The 26,446-nt window shown below is 48.0% G+C and overlaps 1 protein-coding gene across 1 annotated transcript in view; it reads left to right on the top strand.

The window, feature by feature from the left end:
- Positions 1 to 26,446, top strand: part of CSMD2 (CUB and Sushi multiple domains 2) — a 552,912-nt gene that overhangs the window by 278,328 nt on the left and 248,138 nt on the right. Inside the window, exons 7-10 of the mRNA XM_070404687.1 lie at positions 7,234 to 7,311; positions 12,652 to 12,739; positions 13,377 to 13,501; positions 22,826 to 22,947. Coding sequence (XP_070260788.1) covers positions 7,234 to 7,311; positions 12,652 to 12,739; positions 13,377 to 13,501; positions 22,826 to 22,947 — 413 coding nt within the window. The remainder of the gene's footprint in view (positions 1 to 7,233; positions 7,312 to 12,651; positions 12,740 to 13,376; positions 13,502 to 22,825; positions 22,948 to 26,446) is intronic.

Genomic DNA, 26,446 nt, shown 5'->3' with positions numbered 1-26,446 from the left:
GCTGGCAGCTCTGGCTCCTCCTTGGAGGTGTTTCCTCTGCCTGCCACTCTGACCTAATAATCATCATCTAGTGCCCACCCCTCCCTTCAGCCAAATCCTAGCCCGGCCCCACTGTCCCTTTCACTGCCTCTTGTCAATTCAGTGCTGGTGACCAGGAGATGGGAGATGTTCTACAGAGAAACTATTGGCTCCTGGCTTTCCAGAAGTCCTGTAAACTCAGTTGTCTGCAGAATAAACTTTTCCATTTGGAAACAGTTTGCATTTTCTGAGCTGCTTGGGGCTGTTTATAGTAACAAGCTGAAGCTTGTTTTTCACTTGAACCTGTCCTGTTCTTGCTCGTGACTGATCTGCAGTCTAGACCAGAGCGGAAAGCGCCTCAGGCATCCCGTGGTCCATTCTCTGACTCTTTTGTCCTCTCCTGTTAGCCTGCTGAGTTGCCAAACTCTAGCCAGCCTCATTTCCAGGTTCGGGGTCCCCAGGGACCTTTGCACAAATTGCTGAGTTGGCACTACCTGGCTCAGGAGCCCACAAAGCCAGGCTTCTGAATTCAACCAAGAGTGAGCCTGAACTGAAAAGTGAGAGCATGAACACAAAATGGGGCACTCCTCACCCCACCAGCGAGTAGAACCCATTCCTTTTTCCAGGAAATGAATTCCCAGGACATATTTTTCTAAAAGTTGACCATTCTCATCAGACTATTATCAGAAACCTTCTCTGTGCCTGGCTGTGTGTCTGTCACAGGATACAGACATAGGAGCTCATGGGGCAAATTAGCAGGAGAACCAGAGAGGACACTGCGGTGCATTAAGGCTTTCTGTGGTCTGAATACAGTCCTGAGAGAGCATCAACTTCTCCCTGGGATGAGGGACAGCCACAGAGAGCAGATAACCTCTGAATGAGGCCTAGACCAGCAAGAGAAGAGAAGAGAGGAGGGGAGGGGAGGGGAGGGCAGGGGAAGGGAGGGGAGGGGAGGGGAGGGAAGGGGAAGGGAGCGGAGGGGAGGGGAGAGAGGGAAGGGGCATTTCAGGAGAGAGAACAGCATTGCAAAGGCAAACTAAAACCAATAACCGATGGCCACGGTGATTCCCTGAAACATCTTTCCTCTACTCCTTTTCTCCAGCTGACTTCTCGAAAGTAGTTTGTGAAGATCATTGCACAGTCCATTAATAACAAAGCACTATTCTAGAAATTAGAACAGCCCACCCCCACACTGCCCCCCATCTCCCATGCCAGGGTCCTTCTCTTCTTTAGGAATTCCGGTAGCTAGAAGCTTTGCTGTGGTTAACCAAGAAGTCGCACCAGCAGCATCCAGCAGAGCACCTCTTACCACCTGAGCTGGGTTGATTTCCTTCTTCCACCCTATTCAAAAAGACAAATCACCCCGCCTGTGCATAACCTGCTTCTGGGGGACTTTGCATATATTTCTTAACTGTCAATAATCCTTCAACACCTGCATTCTTAGCAATAGTATTGGCAGGATGTGGAGTGATTGTTTCCTGATTTCCACACCAATGTTTGGCTTTTTATTAGCGAGAGCAGTGAATTCAGGGCTGGAGTGCACTAAAGCGAAGTACCCAGACAAGGCCCTTTCTTGTAGCATTTAGTGGGTCTTTGACTTTCTCTTCATTCTCCTCCACTCCATTTGTCCCAGCAATCCTCAGCACAAGGACGATCTGAAGTTCCACCAGATGGTCATTTAGTTGTTTTTTGTCACCATCAGTCATAGTAACGTTCTAACTCCTCGATGGCTTCTTGAGTATGTTTCTCAACTCGAATCTTGTCACCTTTTCCTTGCAAGAACATGGCATCATCTTGGGTCACAATAACCACTCCAACTTTTTCTAAGTCATGGAGTGAAACATCTTAAAGATTGAGAGACCAGCTCGCATTTCCAAACCCCACACCATCAGTAGCACCAGCTACTTTCTGTGACACCGGAACCTGGAGCTTGGACTGCTGTGACTGGAAAGCCAACTTCTATCCTATTTAAAATGAGTGGACTGAGAGCATCTTCAGCAATTACAACCAAAGACCTGCATTGGCCTTGGCAATTTCCAGAGTGGGTACAGTGGACAGGACACTGGAAATCAGAAGTATCCCAGAATCCCCCTTTCTGAGCTTTTTATGCATTACTCAACTAGAGGGATGTGGACTCTTGGTTGAATTCTGTGCCTTCAATTCCTAATTCACCACTCAATGTTTTTCTGCCCTATGATGTGAGGACACTCTCCCGAATCTTTGTGATTCCATCAAAAATGATGTCGCTGATTTCTCTGTCTCCATTTGCAGGAATTGTGGCAAAGTGAGCAATCTCTTCAGGGGTTAGCATAGGTTTAGGGGGCTTCTTTCTAAATTTGTGGTTACAGCATCAACATGCAACATCACACCTTCCTGGTTTCCCCTGGTGAACACCTTTGCTCAGCCTGAAGCCTTCCCTGGCCACCGAACATTCCAGTGCGTAGCAGGGTGGTGCCACCACAGCCTCTTCATTTATGTGTTGGCAGCATCCTGGTCAAATCTGGTGTGATGGTTTTATATTTATTCTGTAAGGCATCTGACCTGGCAACAGACACCTCGCCTTTGGTTGCTTCCCAGCTGTGCTTCGAAACCCCTGTCCTCCCCACTGCTCTTCTCCACGGCAAGGACGTGGGTGTCTGCTGGAAGGTCTGAAGCTGGAAGCAGTAGGTCTTAGGCATCCGCACTGAATTTTATATCCGTGGCATAAATCTGACTGAGATGAGGAGCCAGTGTGCTAGAAGGACTGTGAGTAATGAAAGTATTCCTGCAGGCTGCTGCCAGGCGGCGAGGCAGGCCTCTGTGACGAGGGACAGAGTGCAGGAGGCACATCCACATTGTCAAAGGGGAGATCAGATTTCAGTTTTTAAAAGATCACGCTCTGCAACGTTTTTAAAGATGGGCTAGAAGAGACTGAATCGGTGAACAAAATCAAGCGGAAATGATGAGTTTAGGGCAGGAGTGGCTTAGAACATGGAAAGAAGGTACACATTGGAAACTTAAGGTTGAATGAATTGGATTTGGTGAGGGAGTAGGTGTGTGTGTGGCGGGGCGGGGGCGGGGGGGGGCGGGGCGCAGGCGGGGAGGCGATGAAGGGATGCTCCAGCCAGCAGGACAGCCCAGTGGTGGGGAAGGGGGATGATGAAGATTAGGGCATGATCGCCCTGTGGAGGGAAATCTGAATCCATTGGGAAGAGCAGAAACTGCAGGTTCCACCACCCGAGATTCCCAGAGCCTTGGAGAGAGGTCAGACCTCCCTCTCCACTCTACTCACAGGTCCTGTCTCTGGCTAGCTCAGCCCAATAACTCATGCTGGGGGCTGGAGAGGCGTTTGTATTGCCAGATTCTTCTAGCTAAATGTGTACCATGTGTCCCGCTAACCTTTACAGCAGCGGGGAAACGTCTTGTAATTAACCAGAATATAAAGGATGAATGGAGCAGCCTGGCAGGCTCCTGTAGGCATTATCATTCGCAGGAGATGAATGCACCTAGTAAGATTTCCATCAACCAGTTAAAGCCCGCACTCCTCGCCTGGGAACCCTGACTGTTCACATTCAGCACAAGAGCATGTGTGAGTGTGAGTTGCATGGTGTATGTGAGCACTGATAGACACATGTACACAATACGCTGTGTGCTCTGTGGACATGACGCCCCCGCATGTCCTCCTGCACCTCCCGGTTCCCCTCCAGCAACTTCAAGGAAACCCCATGCAAGATTTGCCCCGGGAATGGCATCCATGGTGCACTGGCCCTTTCCCCACCCCCGTTCCCAAGTGTGCAGGACAACTGGAAACAAGAGAACTGGAAAGACTGACTCTCCTCCTCCTTCTTGGCTAGGTGCCCAGTCGTCTCCACAGACCTGGCCTCAGATGGGCCACACTGGGTGACAGAGACCTGCCCCCACCCCCTGCCCCAATGCCTGGCCTGGGGAGGAGAGAACCCCCCACCCCTACCCCAATGCCTGGCCTGGGGAGGAGAGAACCCCCCACCCCTACCCCAATGCTGGGCCTCCGGGAGAAGAGAACCCCCACACACCCCTACCCCAATGCTGAGCCTCAGGGAGAAGAGAACCCCATACACACCCCTACCCCAATGCTGGGCCTCAGGGAGGAGAGAACCCCCCCCCCACCCCTACCCCAATACTGGGCCTCAGGGAGAAGAGAACCCCCACACACCCCTACCCCAATACTGGGCCTCAGGGAGAAGAGAACCCCATACACACCCCTACCCCAATGCTGGGCCTCCGGGAGAAGAGAACCCCCCCACCCCTACCCCAATGCTGGGCCTCAGGGAGAAGAGAACCCCCCCACCCCTACCCCAATGCTGGGCCTCAGGGAGAAGAGAACCCCCCACACCCTTACCCCAATACTGGGCCTCAGGGAGAAGAGAACCCCCCACACCCTTACCCCAATGCTGGGCCTCAGGGAGGAGAGAACCCCCCCACACCCCTATCCCAATGCTGGGCCTCAGGGAGGAGAGAACCCCCCCACCCCTACCCCAATGCTGGGCCTCAGAGAGAAGAGAACCCCCCACACCCCTATCCCAATGCTGGGCCTCAGGGAGGAGAGAACCCCCCCACACCCCTACCCCAATACTGGGCCTCAGGGAGAAGAGCTCCACTGGTCTTGCAGTGCTGGGACCACTCTTGTTCTCTTGGGATGATCAAATCAGAGGAATTTTCCCTGCCGCACTCTATTAGCTAGGCTTGAATAATGCATGCTCCCCTACCGACACCCTCTGTTTAATAATGGTCCATGTTGGTGTTCATTGGAAATTTTCCTGCTGGATACACTTGGAGAGTAATGCACATTTATAAAAGGGTCTGAGTGCACATTAGAAAGCAGGGGCTCTGTGGTAGTTACTGAATTCTGTCAGGTGTTCAGCTTCGACAGCAACTTGGCAGGGGCAAATCCTTGGGGAGCTTTTTGATGCGGGCAGAGCGGGTGGGGTAGGGGTGCTGGGCGGTGGACCCCTGGTCACTGTGGGCTTTAGTTTCAGGATTGGGACGTCACCACAAGTGCAGAGCAGCTACCTGAGTTTCCAGGGCCTGAGCTGGGAGGGGCAGATGCTGGAGAATGTGGACAGTGCCCCTGGGATTGCTGTGGGGGCAGGTCTCAAGAGAAGATGCTGAGGTTCGGCAGAGAGCACAGCCCTTTGCTATCTCCATGACCTAGGGCAGTGGTTCTCAAACTTCTGGCCCTTTAAATACAGTTCCTCATGTTGTGACCCAGCCATAAAATTATTTTCATTGCTACTTCATAACTGTAATGTTGCTACTGTTATGAATCGTAATGTAAATATCTGATATGCAGGATGGTCTTAGGCGACCCCTGTGAAAGGGTCATTCAACTGCCAAAGGGGTCGCGACACACAGGTTGAGAACCGCTGACCGAGGGCAAATCACTTTAACCGCTGGGACCTGATTTTATTATCTGTTAAGTAGGTATAATAACTACTGGTGAAGGTGGTTGAGTGTATAAGGACCAAATGAAATGAGTATTGAGTGCCCACTGTGCGGCAGGCACTATTCTAGGCATTGACGATACAGCAGTGAACACAATAGCTGAAAACCCCTGCCTTTGTGGAGCGTACATTGCAATGTGGGGTGACCAGACTCGCTAAGTAAATGACATAGTGTGTGAGAGAAAGTTTGGGAGATAAAGTAGGGAATGGGAGGGAGAGTTGGGGTTGGAGGTGTAGTTTTAAATGGAGCAGTGTGAGAAGGCCTCCATGAGGAACTGGTGTTTATGTGAATACTTCAAGGGGAAAAAGGAGAGAATCATAAAGATTTCTGGGGAAGAGCCTTCTAGGGAACTGGCCAGCGGGAGCAGAAACATGCCTGGCATATTATAGGAACAACAGGGAGGCCCGTGGCTGGAGGAGAGTGATTGAGGTCGTGGGGAGGGCAGATAGGTCTGTGCGGGCCATTTTAAAGGCTTCAGCTTTCCCTCTAGGAGACAAGGGTTGCCGCTGATGAGTTCTGAGCAGAGATGTAATATGGTCGCACTTATGTTTTAAAGGATCCCTTTGGCTCTTGTGTTGAGAACAGATTGTAACAGGGGCAGGAGGGAAGATGGGAGGCCATGGCAACAGGGAGAGAAGTGGTGCAGGGTTGGGTCAGCATGATAGACATGGAATTGCATTTGGATGGATTCAGAAAGGTTTGCTGATGCAGCGGTGTGGGTGGAAGGAAAGAAAGGAGTCAAGGACGCTTATGTTAATAAAGAACTGGTAAGGCACTTAGCCCAGGGCCTGGCACCTAGGAAGTGCCTGGTCACAGATACTGCTGCCACGGCTGGGTATCTGAGTGGGGCTGAGTCAGCCTGCAGAGGCCAGCTGTGAGATGCCACGGGGCTCTGGGATTGGATAGATACCCGCAAGCCACCTAACCAGAGACAGGACGAAGCCCTTGGAGGCCAGCAGAGTGCACTGGGGAGCTGGGGTAGTCACACCCAAGATGGTGGATTTATGTAGAGGAGTGGTCTTTGGAATTGAGTTCTGGCTCAGGTGCCTTGGCTGTGTTATTTGGCAAAGTCCTAAAAACCTGCAGACTGGACTCGGTGATTGGATCAAAACCCAGTTCCATCCATCAGGCCAGCACCTGAGCCAGGCACCACCCCCTAAAGGCCTCCGGGACCCAGCTTCTCCTGCCCACAATAGGTCGGCGGGAGTAGGCTGCATTGATTGGCTCCACAGGTCCCTTGTCCTCCTGGGACCAGCCATGTCTTTCTCCTCCCAGTGATGCCAGGGGGCAAGACTGATCTGATAGGCACTTTTCAAGCCTTTGGGCATGTCAAGGCCTCCAAAATTCCACTGCCCAAACCCAAAGTCAAGGAGGACACAGTCACCTTGCAAAGGGTGTGGATTCAGGGAGGGTGACAATTTGGTGCCATTATCCAGTCTAACACACCAGGTCAGGGCTGGTTTGGGGCATGGGCAGGGCTGAATCTGCGGGGAAGCCGACAGGCAGGGCTTCCCAGGTACACAGGAGGTCACCTTGTCTGCCTGGCCCAGAGGACCAGCCTGGATAGCAGCTCTTGCTTCAGGTCTGGGCGCCTCCTGCACTTGAATGCTACCCTTGGTGTATCCTTGCCTAGAGGGGCTTCTGGCGTTAACCCAGCATGGAAAGTCCCAAGCCAAGAGAGGGATCAATCCAGAGGACCCCATCCCTAATCACAGATAATAACTCAAACGTTTTTCCCTCTTGCTTCCTCTCTAGTCAAGAAGCAAATCGAGTTGAAGTCTCGAGGTGTGAAGCTGATGCCCAGCAAAGATAGCAGCCAGAAGACATCTGTGTGTAAGTGTCCGCCCGCTGGCCCCTGCCAGCCTCTCGCTTTACCTCAGACCCTCCGGTGCTGTGACCATGGGGGAGCCAGATGATGCTGCAATGATTTCCCTTCAATCCTGCCTCCCTCCATCCCAGGCTCTGCGCATGGACACACTGGCCTGGTGGCCAGTGAGCAGCCCAAGGGCCTGTCCTCAGCCTTCTCCTCCTCCCCGTCTTCCCATCTCCCTCCTCGCTCCTCTTTCTCCCTCACTTCCCATTCTAACTGTAGTCCAGGGAGTCATTACTGCTCCATTTCTCTCTTTATTTTTCCTTTTGAATCACTTCCACCTGCTAAGACCGTCCTTTTTCTGGCTCCTTCTCTAGGAGTCAGTGACCTCCAGCTGGGACCTTGGAGTCTGCAGGGCCCCAATTCCAGCCCCCATGGCAAAATTGGGAAGGGGAGCGAGGGAAATGCTGAGTAACCTCCACCAGGGTCCCTGGACCTGGCTGGGCCAAGGGTGGACTAGAGGGTGGGGGTCCTGCCTCTCGAGCCAGTGGGGCAGTGCTGGGCTCTCTGCTTGGGGACAGTTATGTCTGTGGAACATGTTCCTGCTATTGGTGTCTGAGAGATTTAAAGGGGGGCATCCGACACTGGGGAGTGGGCTGGATGTCATCCAGAAACACCTGATTGAAACCTGTGCTGTGGGGTTTTGGGGCTAGAGCAGGGGTGGGCAAACTTTTTGACTCGAGGGCCACAATGGGTTCTTAAACTGGACCGGAGGGCCGGAACAAAAGCATGGATGGAGTGTTTGTGTGAACTAATATAAATTCAAAGTAAACATCATTACATAAAAGGGTACGGTCTTTTTTTTTTTAGTTTTATTCATTTCAAACGGGCCGGATCCGCCCTCGGGCCGTAGTTTGCCCACGGCTGGGCTAGAGCATAGGAAGGGGTTGGGGAAGGCTCTGGGTGCCACCTGAAAGGCTGGTCTTGAAAGCAAAGGAGATTTTTTCCAAGAATCCCTCTCTTTTCATTCTGGAAGTGAGTGGGGGGCCTTCCATGGTCCCCAAATGACTGGCCTTCAGGTTTACTGTCTCCTCCCTTTCCTTCCTTTACCCTTTGCATCTCGCATCCTTCAGTCTCTCCCTCCATGTTCCCCCCTCCTTCCTCCTCACCTTCTCTGCTTTCTCCTCCTCCTCAGTTTCTCTCCTCTCTCCTGCCCCTCTCCTCTCATCTCACCTCCATCTGCTTACTTCTCTGGAGGTGCAAGCAGTGCTTCCTGAGAGACGGGGAGCCGCCATTGGTGTCCCAGAGCTCTGTGCTGTGTGTGGTGGGAGCAGGGCTGGGCAGAGGCAGTTCGGTCCTGAGACCCCAGTGGAACTGGGCCTGGGTGTGGGATTTTTCTGTGGTCTTTCAAGTCATCCAATCAAGAGAGGGTACCACTCCCCATCTCTGGGGTCCATCATCTGGTCATTGTACCCCGAGAAGGCTGGATGGCAGGGAGCAGTCAGGAGGCTGTACGTCTATGTGTGACTAGGGACCAGGGGAAGAAGCAGGGAGCCAGGACAGCCGAGGGTTAGGCCAGGAGTCTGCAGAGAAGGCTCGAACCCTGGCCCTGGCCCTCATAGGCCACAGGAGACTTGATGAACTGAGGCAGGCACGATTTAATTTCCCAGTTTGCCCTGAAGCCTCAGGCAAACTATAAGGAAATGGCCCAGATTTGGGAGAGCAAATTTTTATCCCACTGTGTCTTCAAGTAACCGTGTTGTCACAGGAACTTATGTATCAGTTTCCACGGCTGTAAAAAGGGGATACGAAACCTTACCCTCTCTTCCTTCTGGGGATGCTAAGATGAGCCTTCTTGGCCTAGGACTTCAGGAGATCCATGAACTGGCCAACAATGACAGTGATGCTGTGGGTGCATTTTATGGGAGAGGGGGCCCATGGTTTTCATTGCTATTCCGAGGCGCCCAGAACTCCCTTGGAAAGATTTGTAAACCTTATTCTAATGAAATAATGCAAACTATTTGGGGCGGGGGGGGGGGGGGGGGGGGGGAATCTCTCTGTTACAAGGTACTGGTCTTTGTTCTGAGATTTCCATGTGTGACTCAAGCTGCCTCTGAGGCAGGTAACCAAGTGTATGCAGGTATCTGACCCTATGTGTTTTGCTCAGATGCCCTATGGACAGGTGTTCTGAATTTCTCCACTTACATATCCTGGACCCTGCTTGTTGCCTTCATCAGACAGTCCGTGGGTACCATGGATCCTCCACCATTGGTTCTGGCCACCCACGTGTCCATGCCTCCCTTCACTCTGGATAGAAGCATCACCTTTCTGAGCATGTTTCAGCTTCTTACTCACCGTAGGGGTCCTCACAGGGTGAGAGTAAGATTCACCTTCCCTTCTCCTTCTGCTCTCTGCAGCCAAAAGCAAATTAATGCCGCAAACACAGCCGCTGGTTTTGATTAGGCAGGGGAGGTTGGAATTATAGAAAGAGAGGGAAAAGCCTCTTGCCTTTGTATTCAGGCAGTAAACTGTTCCCTGCAACCTTAGTTTGCTTGTTGCCTGGGGAGCCTAAAGTCCTCATGGGGCTGCTGTGGTCTGCTCAGTCCTCCCAGGAAGACAGGACACCAGTGGGTTGTGGGCAGCTCCCCGCCGGGCTCGTAACTTCCTGGACGGTGGCTGGGCTTTCCTTCGGGCTGGCTGATTTAAGGAGGGTAGCAGGTGTGCTCCATTTGCCTGGTGGGTGGGCTGTGCCAGGGTCCCTCCTCTCTGGTCCAGAGCATCTTCATCTGTTAGCCTTCCACTCTGCTCACTGGGTGGTATCAGTGACTGAGAGGGCAAGAAAGGGGCAGGTCATTCCTGTCCATTGTTGATGTGCTACCAGGTGGCTGTGTGGTTCCAATGGGTGGTCTCAGGGACTTTGGGATGGGTGTGATCGACGGGCAGGGTGGAGTAGGCAGAGCCTAAAGAAGATGAGAGCTTAGCTGGGAAGTCCTCAAAGGGATGGAACACATGAGGCTGGCTTACCAACAGATGAACCACAAGTACAGTTTAGCTCCGGTCTGACCTCCTCATCTCAGAACAGAGCCTCCTCTCTCCTTCCCATGCCCTGGGGATCCTGGATCCAGTTATCTCTTCCGCCCCAGCTTGCAACACTGAGGCTCTGGGAGGCAGGAACTGCTCTGCTTTTGGAGGCTGCATTTCCATCGTATCATCCAGGCCCTGAGGCCTGGTGGCCATAGGGACATTGCTAAGTTTAGCAAGTGAAAGCTTTGGAGGAGAGGCTTGGCCAGGGAGGGGAGGGGAGCAGGGGTAAGAGTCCAGTGGGAGTGAGTGGATTTAACCTGGTGATGTGGAATGGTGGAGAAAGGGAAGCTACCCAAGAGGCCATGAGCTCTGCCACACAAATGAGAAGATAGCAGATGTCCAAACTCCCAGATCCCTTCGCCAACCATGCCCTGGGGTGCCTGGAGATTTGAACAGTGTCTACACCAGGCTTCTAACTATAGAAATGAGCTTCAGACTCTGAGTCTAAAGTGCAGCTCCTCACAGGCCCTTGGCCAGGAAGTCCCCTGCTTCCTTTCCCCTCCCCCAGCCCTCCCCCAAGCCCCTCCCCCACCCAGTCTTCCCTGAGCCCAGGTGATTCTTTGCCAAGTCCATTCTCACTACTCCATGTCTGTCCCAACTTCCAGGCTCTTGTTGTCTTTGACCCAGACAATCACACAACTTCCTAACTCATCTTGCACCTCATGCGCAATCCAGATCTTCCCTGCACTTCCCACACTCAGGACTCTCCGTGACTCCCTGTCATTTTCAGGATCAGACTCGAACCCTTTAAAAGTCTGACCTCTGACATCTCACCTTTTGCTCATCCATCTCACCCATCACCTTTCCTCCTGTTCTGGTCACACTGGGAAACCCCAGTTCTGTTTCTGTGTTTCCACCTCACTTTCCATGCCTTTCTGTCTGCCTGAGCTGTCATTCCTCTGTCACTGTGCATCCAAATTCTGCTATCTCAGAAGGTCCGTGTTCAGTAACTCCTCCTCCAGGCAGTCTTTCTTGCTTCTCTCACCACCATGAGATGGGTCCTCCCTCTGAATCTTCCTGTATCTGCATCATTCATCAATTCCCCATGCTGTTTCACAGTTAGTTTCCGTGTTTCATGTCTTCACTCAAATGGGAGTTCCTTGAGGACAGGGCATATCTGGCATCTGATATTGACATGCCCCATGATATACAAAATAGGGCTGTGTACACAGTAGGTGCTCAGTTAATGCTTTTTGTGTATTCGTGTGTAGGAATGAGTGAGTGAGTGAGTGAGTGAGTGAGTGATGGAGCACCTTGCTCATATTGTGGGACATTGAGAGTGTGGGACAGAAATGGGCCAACTCGGGAAACGTTATTCCAGACTTTCTGTCATCCCTGGTGTCAACGGTGCTGTTGGGATCATGGGACTTGGGAGGCCTTGAGTGGAACTCCTCTGGCCAGGCTGTCAGCCCGGCCCCCACTCCTGGTCCCCAGAGCCAAGAGTCTAGGGTGTGAGTGGGTTCCATCCTCATGAGTATGAGCATCTCGAGAACAGCAGGGGCCAGAGAGTGTTCAGCCTCCCCAAAAACGGGAGAAAACAAACTGTGTGTGTCCGATGCCCCCTGATCAAGCCTCTGCTTCAGCTGAGAGGCCTGCACACATCGTCTTTGTAAAGAGGACTCTGGTGTTGGCCCGTGTGAGAGCCTAGCACCACCTGCCAGAAACCACCACAGGCATCATCTCTGCGCGGGGCCCTTGGCCAGAGGCGAGGGGCATGGGGATGGGGGTGCTCTGATTACTGCTCAGTCAGGCCTGAGAAGTGTCTGATGGGAAGAGGTTTCTCAGCAGAAATAACTGTGTTTGAGTGAAAGTCTCTACTTTGAACTTCAGATTGAAGCTTTCTCTTACATTCTTTACCGTTTCTGATCACGCATCCACCTTTTATTTAACTTTCTTTGAGTCATTTCTTCATTTGGGGCTGAGGTTGGGGGGGGGGGGGGCTCATTTCATCTAGAGTCACCACCCCCGGATCCAGAGCTCGAGGTTGGGAGGTCACGGGGCTGTGGACCATCCACCTCCGCCGCTGGTGCGGGATGAGGGACCTGGTGGTTGTTGGTTTGGGGTACCCACATGCTCTAGATGGATTTCCCAAAGGAATTTGTCAAAAGCAGCTCCCCAGCTTGCACACTGAGGAGTCCCAAGCCCAGTGGACCCCAGCAGCCCCACCCAGCCCCACTGGAGCAGGGCCTCATTCTGTCTCTGGGTCCCTCCCCCGAGACACCACCGGCCGGTGCTTCCTGTGGTCACCCATCTCTGTATGTGCTGTTTTTGCCTTGTAGTAACTCAGATTGGTGTGTCCCAAGGGCATAATATGTGTCCAGACCCTGGCATACCTGAAAGGGGCAAAAGACTAGGCTCGGATTTCAGGTAAGATATGTTTGGGAACTTTCTGATTGCAAGGAGGGTGGGATGGGCTGCAGGGGGGGAGGAAGGGGCTGGCTGGTCTTCCAGGAGGTGGAGGGCAGAGGATGGTCCAGATATGGGAATAGACACTTTCTGGAGAAGTGCTATGGCCTTTGACAGTCTTTCCTAGTCCAGTTCTGGGAATAGCGCCCTTGCCTGAAGGGGAAGGGGAGAGCTGTAGACTAGTGTCACCTGCAAACCAATCCCTAGGGTACAGAGGACCCCTGTCACCAGGAATGCCATGCCAGCAAGCAGCTTGTGCCTCTGATAACCTGGGAGCCCCTAGGGCCCCAAGATGGTGCATTTCACAAATCACCATCAGGCTTCTTCCCCTAATTCTCAATTTTGATTAGTTTTGTGTATTATCCACCCACTCTGAGCTGTCCTAGTTGATACTTAGAGGATTATTGTTTTGCTCACAAAGTCATCTTTTGACTTAATCCTAAAACCATTCAGTGGTCAAAACAATGGGGATTTTAAGTGATAAAACTGGAACGATCGAGGGCCAGAAGAGAAGTAAGGTTGAGGTGGTACTTTGTGGAAGCAGGAGGGCCCCCAGGTGGGCCCAGGATCGAGCTCACAGACGCACCTTGTCTCCCAGGTTAGGATCCAGCGTCCAGTTCACCTGCAATGAGGGCTATGACCTGCAAGGATCCAAGCGGATCACCTGTATGAAAGTGAGCGACATGTTTGCGGCCTGGAGCGACCACAGGCCAGTCTGCCGAGGTGAGGGTCCCTGGGAAAGGGAGGCTGGCCAGAGCGCTGGGCTCGGTGTGGAGGATAGAGCCCAGCTCTTAGCGCCTGAGGCCGGGGCTCCCATCCAGGCTGGCTCAACCCACTCTCACTGCTCCCCAGGCCTCGGATCCTGCATTCATTTACTGATCCCCTTACATTTATTTAGCACCTTCCCTGTGTCAGGTTTACACTAGGATGAGGACATCCATGAGTGGGGAAGAGAACCATGGCCCTGCATGGACCTTTCAATCTAATGGGGAGTACATATGCAACAGGTTGCTAGCTCCTTGCACAGATGTTATAGCTATACCTAGATAGGAAGGGGAGTCACCCTCAGGATGTCTCCTTTAATCCCTCCATTATAACACATGTACATCCTGATCCCTGAATCTCAATGTATGTTTCTCTCCACATACTCGGCAATAAACAGGCCTGCCCTTCTGAAGGTGCTCTTAACTGAGCAGAGCATATGGACCTGTCTCAGAGGCTCCTCTGTTCTAGCCCCACACCTGGGCACCTTGTTCTCAGGGCCGTGCCACTCATGTCCTCAGATGACACATGTACCAAGGTTGGGCTGGCCAAGCCCTCATCCCCCAAACGATCTTAAAATTGCAGACCTGAGCGTGTGCCATTGTGAGGACAGAGCAGCAGCTGCTTCTGTTAGAGAAGCCCTGGCCTCATTCCCCAGGGCACCGGGAGGCGGCTTGTAATTCCCTACAGTCTGTGCATCTCTCCTTCCGCTGTTCGTGCGCATGGCCCGGACTCAGTCTTGGTGCAGGAATAAGCACTCGAGTTCGTAAACGCAGCCAACAGCTGCTCTTTCGAGCACCCCATTGGAAGAGAAGGCGTGTTGCCCGTGATAAAGTTGCAGTCTGGGTTCTTCTGGTTTAAGGGGAGATTTTTGCATCTCTGCAGGCACATGCATCACTGTGAGATCCATGCAGAGTAAGGGGTCCAGGAGAAAGAACTCTGATCGTGACCACACTGAGGAGACCCACTCCCTTTTTCAGTGGTTGATAAGTCATCTGGAAGAGGGTTCTGAACGTATTTCAAATGCGCCTTCGTTTTATTCATTCTCACTCAGCATCCAGGTGGCTGTGATCCTCAGTGAATAATGTACTTTGAGTTCCCACTAATTTGAGCTATATTATTTCAAAGATTCCACTTAGCTAATATTTTTTAAACATCAAACGAAAGAAGAATTCTTGGGTATAACTCTCAGCTTTCCCACCAGCTGGCCATGGGCAGTTTGGCAAATCATTAATTTTCCTGGGGCCATTGTTCTTACTAGTAAAGATAGATAATGGTACCTATCCTCTTCCATCTTGTGTTAATGTGAAGGTCAAATGGAGTTGTGGATATAGGAACCTTTATAAATTGGGGAGTGCTAGACAAGAAATCAGATATCATCATGCTAGATGATAAGCTCTCAAGGGCAAGGAGTTCTATTTTGTTTTCAAAGCAGGGCCTGGCACTTAGTAGGTGTTCAGTAACATGTCTTGTCTCCTTTAAAAAAAAAATTTATATATATATACACACACACACACACACACACACACACACTTTTTATTTCAGAGAGAGCAAGGGAGAGGGAGAGAGGGATAGAAATATCAATGATGATAGAGAATCATTGATTGGCTACCTCCTACACACCCCCTACTGGGGATTGAGCCCAAAACCCGGGCATGTGCCCTGATTGGGAATCGAACCATGACCACCCAACCAGCAAACCACACCAGCTGGGTCAGTAACATGTCTTGAATGGATGGTTGAATGAATGAATATTGATTAGCTGAACACTCCAATTCCAAGGAGCCAGACACCAGCTGTGTGGAAAGACACAGAATTATCAAATCTGAAGTACCAGGGACCCTGTACCAACCTATTGTTTTCAAATTCCTTTTGAGGATCAGCCAGAATAAGGATACCTTTAGGCAGTGGTGAGATCTGATCTCTCACCAAGATCTTTTCATGGAAGGAAGGTGGTTCTGTTAGTAATGGCAGTTGCTTACATGAATATGCCCAAGGGCTGGTGTTTTGGAAGGAAGTTCCCAGCTGAGTATATGCTTACCTTTTTCTCCAGACGTGTTGCGTGTCCCACTGAAGTCCTCCAGTGGTTTTGACCCAGTGGACTCTGAACTCAGCTACACTGTTAACTAAGCACTGGGCTAAGCTTTTTCACGGCCCTTCTCATTTTATCCGCTGCCACTATGCAGCTGGGAAGAATCATGGAAAACCAAGCCAGGGAAATTGGGTTCCAATGCAACCATCACCACTTTTTAGTTGTCCTTGGGCCAGTGTCTTTACCTCTCTGAATCTCTTCTTCTCCTGCTAAAGGCAGATTATAGAAAATTACTTTGTGACATTACAGCAAGGACTAGATGAGGCAGTGGACTGCAAGCTTTTGTGTAGAAACATCCCAGTGTGGCTCCGAGGCTTTTGTGCACACAGGGTTGGTTTAAACTGCTAAACACTGTTGGGATTTAGCTTCCCCACCCACCACAGCCTCTAGCTGCCGCTGGGTCTTTTAAAAGCCTGTCCCTCACTGTCTCCCCAGATCACATTGCAATGGCACAGTTTGGAGGCACACAGACTTTGATCTGGATCACAACTCTGCCCCCCCCATTAGCTTGCTGGCCCTGGGCAGGTTCCTTCATCTTTGTTTTAGCCACAGGGCCCTCATTGTGAACTGGGAAACCAGAACTTCCCCTGCTCAGTGATGGCAAAATGTAAATAAGCCATATAGAGAGTGGCCAGCACTTACTGCAGTGGAGAGGGGTTCTCAGGGCAGGTTCACCTTCTTCCCTGCTTCTCTCCCCTAGATCATCGCGAGGCAGGGAGAGCGAAGGCAAAGGCTCCTGGGTTTGAGCTTGGACCAGCTGTCCCGGGCAGCACTGAAGGCCAAGGGCTGAGATAGATATTAGATTCAAGGGTCCTTTTATTTGGGCAGTTTTAAAGGTTTTTCTTTTCAAATCTCTAGTTTTGAGTTTAAGTAAACCTCACTTTAAGAATAAAAAGGGGACAGAACTCTGAATTCCAGGATAGTTGCACTAATAGCAGGTTACCCAGAGATCACATTCTGAAAAAGATCTGTCACCACACACATAGCGGCATTGTTTCTCTAATGCATTTCAATTGTGATGTGATTTTAAATATTCCTTGTCCACACAGTTAATTACACTAAAACACGAGGCCTGGCAAATAATAGGCTCTCCACAAATGTTTCAAGACGACCTGCATGAATCGGTGATTAAAATGAATGAATGCTGTGGCACTGTGCCCTCACTTTGGAATCTGACATCAGGCATTCACAGGCCTTTCTTTTGTTTTCCTCCCACCCAAAGAAATAAGCATCTACTTTGACCCCTGGAAAATTGTGATCTTCCAAAGGAGATTGAGGGCACCTGAGCACTGTTATACGAACTCCATTCAGCCCCAGATAGAGGCAGAACAGTATATATAATAGGGGGCTTACTGGATTTATTTTATATTTGGGGCTTAATATTTTAAAGTGAGATTTCACAGAAAATAAAACAGATGTAGGTGGGAGGTCTCGCACTACAATAGGGACAGGAGATTGGGAGTTGCTCGCAGCTCACCACTCTCGGCAGCCCCTAAGCCACCTCCAAGGAACCCCTGAGGCTCTGGGGAACACTGTTTATAAACCACTGATAGAATGAAGAGGACCAAATTGACAACCAGGAGACCTGGTTTCTTGTGACCACAAATTGGGGTTGACAGAGAATAGGACTCGGTACCAGCCCCAGATGAGATACTTACAATTACTGAGATAATCTACAGAAAACAATACATTTCTTTATCTTTTGTGGAGAAACCCACTATTTGCTGTATACATACGTATATATTTATGTACACATATTACATACATGCACATTTACATATCTGTTTAAAATACAGACCTTTATGGTAGCGAGATCAGCAGACTCAGGACTCAGACCTAAGTTCAAGTTCCAACCTTGCTGTTAACTTACGTGCCGTATATCCCAGGGCAAGTCACTGAACTGCTCTGAATCTCCTCCCTCATTCTCACACAATGGGAATGAAACATGGAAAATATGGCACCAACCAGCTAAACTAAAGGCCATGAAAATTGCAGGTGACTATCTTCCTTCCTGGTGGCCTTTGCTGGATCAGCTTCCTGGGCCTACTCCTTAAACACCAACTTTCCGAGTTTTCATCCTCCTCACCTCCCTTTCCCCCACTCCTACCTTGAGCCTACACCTACCTCCTCTCTTCTCCCTTCATTGTTCCCTGAGTCCCATATGCACTAACAATAAAGCTCCCATTTATTGAGCTATTTATACTTGTATAAAGCATTGTAGCAGGCATTCCTCATAATTTCTTTATGAAGAATGTAGCAATACCCATATTTCATGTTAGTTCAGGCTTGGTGTAGTCAGTCTACTCGCCCAAGGGCACAAAGCTAATCGGTGGAGCTGGAATTCAAACCCTGACTCCAAAGGCTCCATCCTACACTTCCTGAAAATTGTACCTGCACATCCTTCAGAGTCCGTTTGTTGGATAGAACCACAGAGAACATCTTTCTCCCCCACTTTTTGGTAACTTGAATTTTGATTTAAAATTGTAAACTCGCAGAAATTTTGCAGGAAATGTGCAAAGAACTCCATTGTACTCTCTACCCAAATCCAGACAACTTTCAATGAGTTAATGGCCAAGAAGGGAGCTGAGAAGGGCCAGAGAGGCATCATAGAAGCCAAAGAATGCGAGTTTCACCAAGAGAGAAGGGTCACTCTGGTTAGATCCTCCAGAGAGGTCAGTTGGGGTTACGTGTCTCCAACTGAGTGGCACATGGTTGAAGTTTTTCTTGTAAGAAATTGTCGAGGAAACTGAGCAAAGAAAAGGAAAAGGACTGACTTGAGCAGAAGCTTCAATTACAGTGGCAAACCATGAATCCGTGGTGGTACCACGGTGCTCCAGGCAGCACCCTGGCACCCAGGATTAGGAATAGAGAAGGTGGATGGAGAATTAATCAAAGGCATACTAGTATATGAGTGTTGAAGGAGCCATTGGTGAGGGTCTTGAGGTCCAGACTAGTGAAAGAAGAATGATCAGCAGGGGATTGAAAGATGAGGGGAAATGAGGGAACCATAAGGCTGGAGGGGCCTATGATTTTAGGATAGCAAATACCTCAAGATCAAGTTGCTCTGCTGGGTGCATAGGCGGCAGGGGAGAGAATGGGATGATGGAGTTTAAGATTTCACAGATGGCTCTCTTGGGCCCAGAGCAGCAAATCCTGGGTATGGCCAATGACATGGATGACTTTGGGTAGGAGGACTGGCCTCTAAAAGGCAAAGGAACTGAAGGGAAGATGAGCACATAAGCACACAGGATTGCAGAATGGGGGATGAGAGAGAGTATGTGCCTGCCAGATGTTGTCTGTTTCATCCATAAAGACTAAAGCAAGGTCATCAACTGAGAGTAAGCGGAACAAGAGGAAGGGTGAGAGGTCCGAGGAGCAGTTAGAAGGAATGAAAGGTTCTTTGTACAGAGTAGGAGAATGAGCTCAATAGAGCTAAATGGCAGAGTTTCTGGGAAATATCTAGGATTTTTTAAGGTGACTAATTAGGAATTTATAGTGATGTCAATCTTTCTGCTCATGTGATTTTTCTCCAAAAAGCTCAACCTTATGGGGGCAGATCTAGAGAATGTAGGTGGAGAGCTTCATCCATAATTGATGTCTTTCAGGCAACTGATGAAAGGAAAAAGGAGCAAGAGACTTGGATGGATTTGCAAGGAAATAATCATCACGGTGGACCATGGGCTCTAGGTTTGATAAGGACAGAAGAGGAGACAGGGAGCTGATGGGTGGAGAAAAAATGTTGGTGTTAGTGGAATGAGGTCTAGACAAAAGTCAGAGTGGAGTTCCTCCAGGGGTTCAGCAACTGTTTAAGGAGCAATGACCTCCAGGAGGTGAGAGAAAGCTCTCCACTACAGAGGGCTGCAGAGGAAGCAGTGGACGGGGGAGGGGGAGATGGGCTTCGATTAAGGCAGGAGCTGGAGCAGGAGGTACTGAGAGATGTTGCAGATGCCAGGTTTGTTTGCCTTAGACTTGGTGGTGGGAACGTGGACAGGAGGAGGAGGCAGGTCAGTAGTAGGAGAAGCAAGGGAGGATAGCATGGAATAGTATGGGAATCAGTTTTGGGGAGAAGATAGAAGGCCAAAGGCATTTGCATCTGAAGCAGTTTCCTTTTTGGTGCCACGTTGTTGCAGTGCCAGAACTGGCTGTGAGTCCCGATCGTTCCTCCTAATGCCCCTGGAATACCATCCTGGTATACGGTAGTGATGTCCAGAGGAAGAGAGGGAGTGGCTGCAGAGCTCAGACATGGAAGGCTATGGAGAAGTCTGAAAGCTATCCAGCAGAAAATATGATGCGAAAAGGCAAAGAGAGAAACATCAACATGTGTGTATTCATTAATTCAGACCTTGTCTGAGCATCTACCATTTTGTCAGCCCGTGTGGGTTGCAGCCATGAGCTAGCCATCTGTTGATGGGATCCCAGGGGCTGGCTGTTCAGGGGGAAGTCTGTCCACGGACCCCCTGACCTCACCCAGACAGCAGAGGGGAAAAAGTAACTGATGCTCCATTCTGAAGCTGTTTTAAGGTGCTTCATGCTAAATATCTGCAGAATGTAATATTTTAATTAATTCCCTCTAAGCTCTTAAAGTGGTAAATGCCTGTTTGACCTGTTCTCTCTAATTACCTTCAGCATATTTCAACAGACTGCAAATACCATCTAATTTTTGGAAACAAGTGCAGGATAAATTGAGTCTGAGGCTGAGGGCTTTTAAGGCAGCGAAACCTGGCTTTCCAGAGGAGGTGTAAGATGGTGCTGGTGGAGGTTGAGGGTTCCCCAGAGCTAGGGCTCTGGATCCACAGGTTCCTCTTCGAAGAGGTAGGCTTGGGTCAAGGCTTTGGTTTTGATGATCTTATTCAAATTAGTTTAGTAATGTTCATCTCAAGTGTGGTCACAGGGAAAAGTCCTACATAAAGCAACTTCAGGAAAGGTAGAAAAAGCTCTCAGGCCTTGAGAGAAATCCTGGGCATCGTGAAATGGAATGAACAGGCATCGGAAGTCCCACAGTCTCGGCTCCCCTCTGCTGAATATTGACGATGCCCCAGGTCCTGGGTGAGCCTTCACATCCATTATCTCAGGTACCTGCATCCTATCATGCCTCCTCGGGAGATGTCACTAGCCCCATTTTACAGGTGAATAGAATCAGAGAGGTTTTCTAACTTCTTTAAAGCAAGTAGATTTAAAACCCAATAGGAACAGCACCTGGCATCCAGGATTAGGAAGAGAGAAGGTGGATGGTAGAGTTAATAAAAGGCAGAAATGAGAGTGTTGAGGACGCCATTGGTGAGGGTCTTGAGGTCCGGACTAGTGAAATTTATGAGAGAACAAAGGGCATGTCAGCATAAAAGAAAACTCTCCTCGCCATGGCAGCTGCCTTCAGGCCCAGTTGTATCAAGCACGACCTGTGAATTGAGGTGTTTCTCAGCACAGACTTACAGAAGCAGCTGGACGCCCACAAGGGGAATGGAGGAGAGGATTCTCCTAGGCCAGTGATGGTGAACCTATGACACGCGTGTCAGAGGTGACACGCGAACTCATTTTTTTTTTTTTGGTTGATTTTTCTTTGTTAGATGGCATTTAAATATATAAAATAAATATCAAAAATATAAGTCTTTGTTTTACTATAGTTGCAAATATCATATAGAAAAAAAATTTCAATATGTGACACGGCACCAGAGTTAAGTTAGGGTTTTTCAAAATGCTGACACGCCGAGCTCAAAAGGTTTGCCATCACTGCTCTAGGCCCTTGTTTAAACTAGACTAAACTGACCTTTGAGCTCAGGAGGAGGGAGAAGACCCTTTGGGTGCCAGGCTGCGGGCATGCCACCAGGAACTGCCCCACTGACGGTGACGAACTAGAAGAGAAGGAGCCATTCGCACCCAGTCACTTCTCGCAGATAACTCTCCGACAGCTCCGCCTGATGCTGTTTCCGTACCTGCTTCCTCCACGAGCTGCTGGCCCTGCAGAGAGGGCTGCGTCTTAGATGGTTTTTCTCCCCACACTCTGCCTGGCCCCTGTTAGGCACTCAATAAACGTTGGAATGAGTGAGTGCAGGAATGAGCGTCTGAAATGAGAAGAGATGAATTATGTCCAGAAGCTGCGGGAGCCGCTTCCCAGACCCTCCAGGAAGGGTTCCTGGGAAAGGTGGATCCTGGCCCCATCCACACACAGAGAGGAGCTCCAGGATGTGTTGCCCCGTCAGAGGAAACCAGGCTTGACACCACTTTCATTTCATATACTTAGGCTTGCTGCGTCTGCTCACTATTTCTTTACCTTTCGGCACTTTGCCTACAATTAGGATAAATTGCCATGTGGGCAGCAATGGAACAGGCTCATAGAACTCTTTATTAAAATAGCTGAGCGCTAACATTGAAGAATGAAGTGGCTAGAACTAAAGAACACGTTTTTAAAGAAGGCAAACACCTAGGTACAATGTAGTACCTTAACTGTTATCAATCACTACTTAATCTAATTAGCTCAGAAGCTATTTTAAGGGGCTTAATTAGATTAAGCTGTGATTGATAACACTTTATATCTACTTGAGTAGAGCACTTCTTCTAATTCACCTTGAATCTTTATGCTTCCCGTCAAAAGCCTGTTTGGGGCATGTGCGGAGAGGGAAGTGGGGAGGCTTTGATTGGCACTGAGGTCACTCAGGTTGCCTGGTCCAGGCTGAGCTGGGGGCGTTGGCAGAGTCCTTGGGCACAGACATTCTGAGACCTAGTGAGGTGGCCTTGACAAGGACACCCTGAGATTCTAGTTCAGGAGGCCTGAGAGCAAACGGGGAAGCATAGGTCAGCAGAGCAAAGCATGGGCACCTCAGCAGGCCTACAGATGTCTGGGGCCCACCCAGATTTAGGTGACATGAGGAGTACCAGGCCACACCCTCTTGGTAGAGTTGAGCTGCTGATCACAGTGGAGTTGGGGTTGGGGGCTGGCTTGGCTTGACCATGGAAGCTCATTGCTGCGCACAGGGCAGCAGGGCAGGCAGGACATGTGGGGCCTCTCCCTACCCCAGTGCTCCAGGAACTGTGACTTCCCTCTGAAACCACTGAGAACTATGAGGGAAGAAAACAGAAAGCAGAAGGTTATACCTGGGTGGAGACTGTACAGACTTCAGTCTCTTCTGGGCTGGGGGTGAGAGGTGGGGATGGGAACTGGACCTCGTCTAAACGAAACTTTCATCTTCTCTCTGCAGCCCGCATGTGTGATGCCCACCTTCGAGGTCCCTCAGGCATCATCACGTCCCCCAACTTCCCCATTCAATATGACAACAACGCACACTGTGTGTGGATCATCACAGCACTCAACCCTGCTAAGGTGAGGCTCCTGAGGAGCGTGGGTGGTGTCCTGTGGGCAGGGCTTGGCTGGGGACAGTTGGTCTACTAGGGTTTCAAACTCAGAACTTGGTTGTGGTGGGTTCTTTGTAGGCAAATCTTTAAAATTGTTTTTATTAAATATCAAGTAGATAAAAGGCAAAATATAAGTAAGATATAAAGAACATCAATGCAATAGACACCTGCATAGCCAAATCCCAGTTTACCTTAGTGATGTATATCCCTCACCAGCCCCATCCCATTCCCTATCCCTCAGGCACACTCTACCTTGATTGTGTGCTTATCATTCCTCTTCCTTTGTTTACAGTTTACACATAAATGCGTATTCTTAAAAATACATTGTCTAGTAAGCCAGCATTTGAACTTCATATAAAGGGAGTCATGTTGTATATATTCTTAATCAACTTCACTCAAAATTATGTCCAAGATTTATCTATGTTGTTGTGTGTAGTTTTACAATGCTATACACATCTTTTCACACACTTATTTCACATTTAGTTCTCTCCTTTTTGGTGACATGCCCTTTGTTCTCTCATAAATTGTACAAGTGTCTTGCCAAGACCCACAGAATAACCTGTTGGAATCTTTAGTTATACCAAACTATAGATCAATTAGAAAAGAATGCTTTTATTTTTAATTCTGAGTCTTATGGTCCATGAGTATGGTATTTCTCTCTATTGACTTCGGACTTCTTTAATAGCTTTCAATAAACTTTTGGAATTTTTCCATTTTTTTTACAGATCTTGTACCATTTCTTAACATATTTACTCCTAAATGTGTTATATTTGTTGTTGCTGTTATAAATCATATCTTTTAATTTTTTATTTTCTACCTATTTCTTGCTGATGTTTAAAATGCAATTAGTTTTTATTCTTTGATCTTTATACCTTCTCTTCATTTCTTTTCTTGCCCCAACGTTCTGACTTAAACCTCAAATATAATGTCAAATGACTGTGATGATGGTGGGCACTCTTGTCATTGTTTGCTGTTAATAGAATATTCTTCATCATTATGATATTTGCTGAAGCTTTTTTTTATTTGTTTTTTCCTAATCTTAGTTTGCTAAAAACTTTTATTGTGAATGGACGTTGAGTTTTATCAAGTACCTTTGTATACTTATTAATATGATTTGCTCCTTTATTTTCTTAGTATGGTGAATTACATGGGTTGACTTTTCTGATGTTAAACCAACCTCACATTCCTGGTATAAACTCAACTTGGTCATTTAGCATTACCAATTTTATACATGCCTATAATTGATTTGCTAATATTTTATTTAGTAATTTGCTTCTATTTTGTTAGTGAGATTGGACTTTTATATTACCCTTGCCAGATAATTTTGTCAAATATTGCTAATTTCATAAAATAGAGAGTGTTTCCCCTCCTCTGTTCTATGGAACTAAAAGTGGAAGATTAAAATAGCTTTGGAAGTTCTGTGCAACATTTCAGGAAAATTATCTGGGTCTGATGTTCCTTTTTGAGAGATTTGAAACTATAGGTTTATCTTTTTATGACTAAAGGATTATTTATATTATCTGTTTTTTCTTGAAGCCATTTTATTAAGTTTTCTAATTTATTGGGTATAAAGTTGTACATACTATCTTTTATTATATATTTTTATTCCCCTTTTCATTTCTATTTTGTATCTTCTTTATCAATATTGCCAGAGGTTTTACATTTTATTATTTTTGGAAAGAACCAATTTTGATTTTCTTAATACTTCTTTTGATATATTTATTTTCTATTTCATCATTTTCTGCTCATCTTTACTTTCTTTTTTCTATTATATTTGGATTTATCTTATTATTCTTTTCTGGCATCTTAATGTCAATGCTTAATTTATTATTTTTTTATCTTATTTAAATATTTAATGCTATAAATTTCCCTCTAAGAACTATTTTGGCTACATTCCCACAGGTTTTTATGCATAGTGTATCTATTATAATTTAGTTATGAATATTTTCCAATTTCCATTACTCTTTCATCTTTCAACCCACAGCTTATTTAGAAGTAGTTCCTAATTTTCAAACAAAGGGTTTTTGTAGCTGTCTTTTTGTTACTGGTTCTAAAGCTTGTGGTCAGAGAAAATTGTATTTGAATCATCTGAAATTTGTTGAGACTTGCCTTTTGGACCAGAAATGGTCATTTTTTCACACATATTCTGTGTGTACTTGGAAAAATGAAGTGTATTTTGTAGTTTTTGTGTCTTATTGCATCAAACCTGTTGATTGTGCTTATGCTAGTATTCTTTATATCTTCATTGATTTTATCTTCTTGATCAGACAGCTGCAGAAGACGGCATACTAAAACCTCCCTCTATGATGAGAGAACACTAGGAATAATAGACAAAAGCCACTATGATGGCTTTTGTCTATTATTCCTAAAGTTCTCTTAATTTTGCTTTATATATATTGAGACTATGTTATGAGATCATGCAAATTGAGAATTATATATCTCATAATTATGTAATGACTCTCTTTATCTGTAGTAATGTTTTAAAGTTTTTTCCCAGCTATTACATCAGCTTTCTTTTGGGTTTTGTCTAATAAATATTCTCTTCTTGCTTTCAACCTTGCTAAGATCTCAGTCCAGGCACATCCTGTCCCAGTGTGCCTTCCCTTCTCCTCCAGGCAAATTCCTTATTCCCTTTTGAGACACAATTAAAATACCCCCTCTTCTGAGAAGCCCTCCTAACTCCTCAAGGTCTTGCTCCTTCCTGTTCCTACTTTGTATATATCACATTGTACTGGGTTTAGAATCTCTTTCTCCTGTAGCTCAGAAATGCCCTGAAAGCATTTTGGAATCTTGTACGGTATTTCTTCTGCAGTTACCACAGTGCTCAGTGCAGAGGAGGAGCACAGCGGGTGTTTGAATAAGTTAATAACTGATGGAGACCTGTGTCCGTGTCTAGTAGCTCCCGCCCATGTTTGGCCCCAGGGCCACCTCCTGTTATGACCTTTCAGTTCAGCCTCATGGAAGACATGGGTGATCACATTTCCGTGGTCAGGAGTAAAACCCAGTCCCGTGTCTCTGCCCCCTACCGACACACATCTGCCTTTCTTTCGCAGCTTCTCAGTGTGAACTCAAGACTTATAATTCCGTGTGCATATGAACTTCAGTGGATTTGACTGGGAAAGTTAATCCAGCTTTGCTAAAAAAAAAAAAAAAAAGTAGAAGTGAGGCTGGAAAGGGAGGGGACATGGAAGGGAGAAGGAGGGGGCATGGAAAGGAGAGGGAAAGGAAAGCTCATTTCATGAACTTCAAAGCCAAAGATAATAGTGTTTTGATTATTCACTCTTTAAGGATTATCACTGTCACTCTTTCCTTTATAAGCCTGAAGAATTAAGAATTAACTCTCTAGGCAAGTGATCACTCAGGAGTGCAAATGTCAGGAATACATTTGTTGGCCCATTTGCTCACTCGCTCACACCTTCAGCATTTACTCATGCCCTCTGTGCTGGACTGTGCAAGCTGCTGTCTGG

Source organism: Myotis yumanensis, unplaced genomic scaffold (assembly GCF_028538775.1).
Source record: "Myotis yumanensis isolate MYYU_CA2020_CCGP unplaced genomic scaffold, mMyoYum1.0.hap1 SCAF_2, whole genome shotgun sequence".
NCBI classification, from domain to species: domain Eukaryota; kingdom Metazoa; phylum Chordata; class Mammalia; order Chiroptera; family Vespertilionidae; genus Myotis; species Myotis yumanensis.
This window is presented reverse-complemented; position numbering and strand designations above follow the sequence as displayed.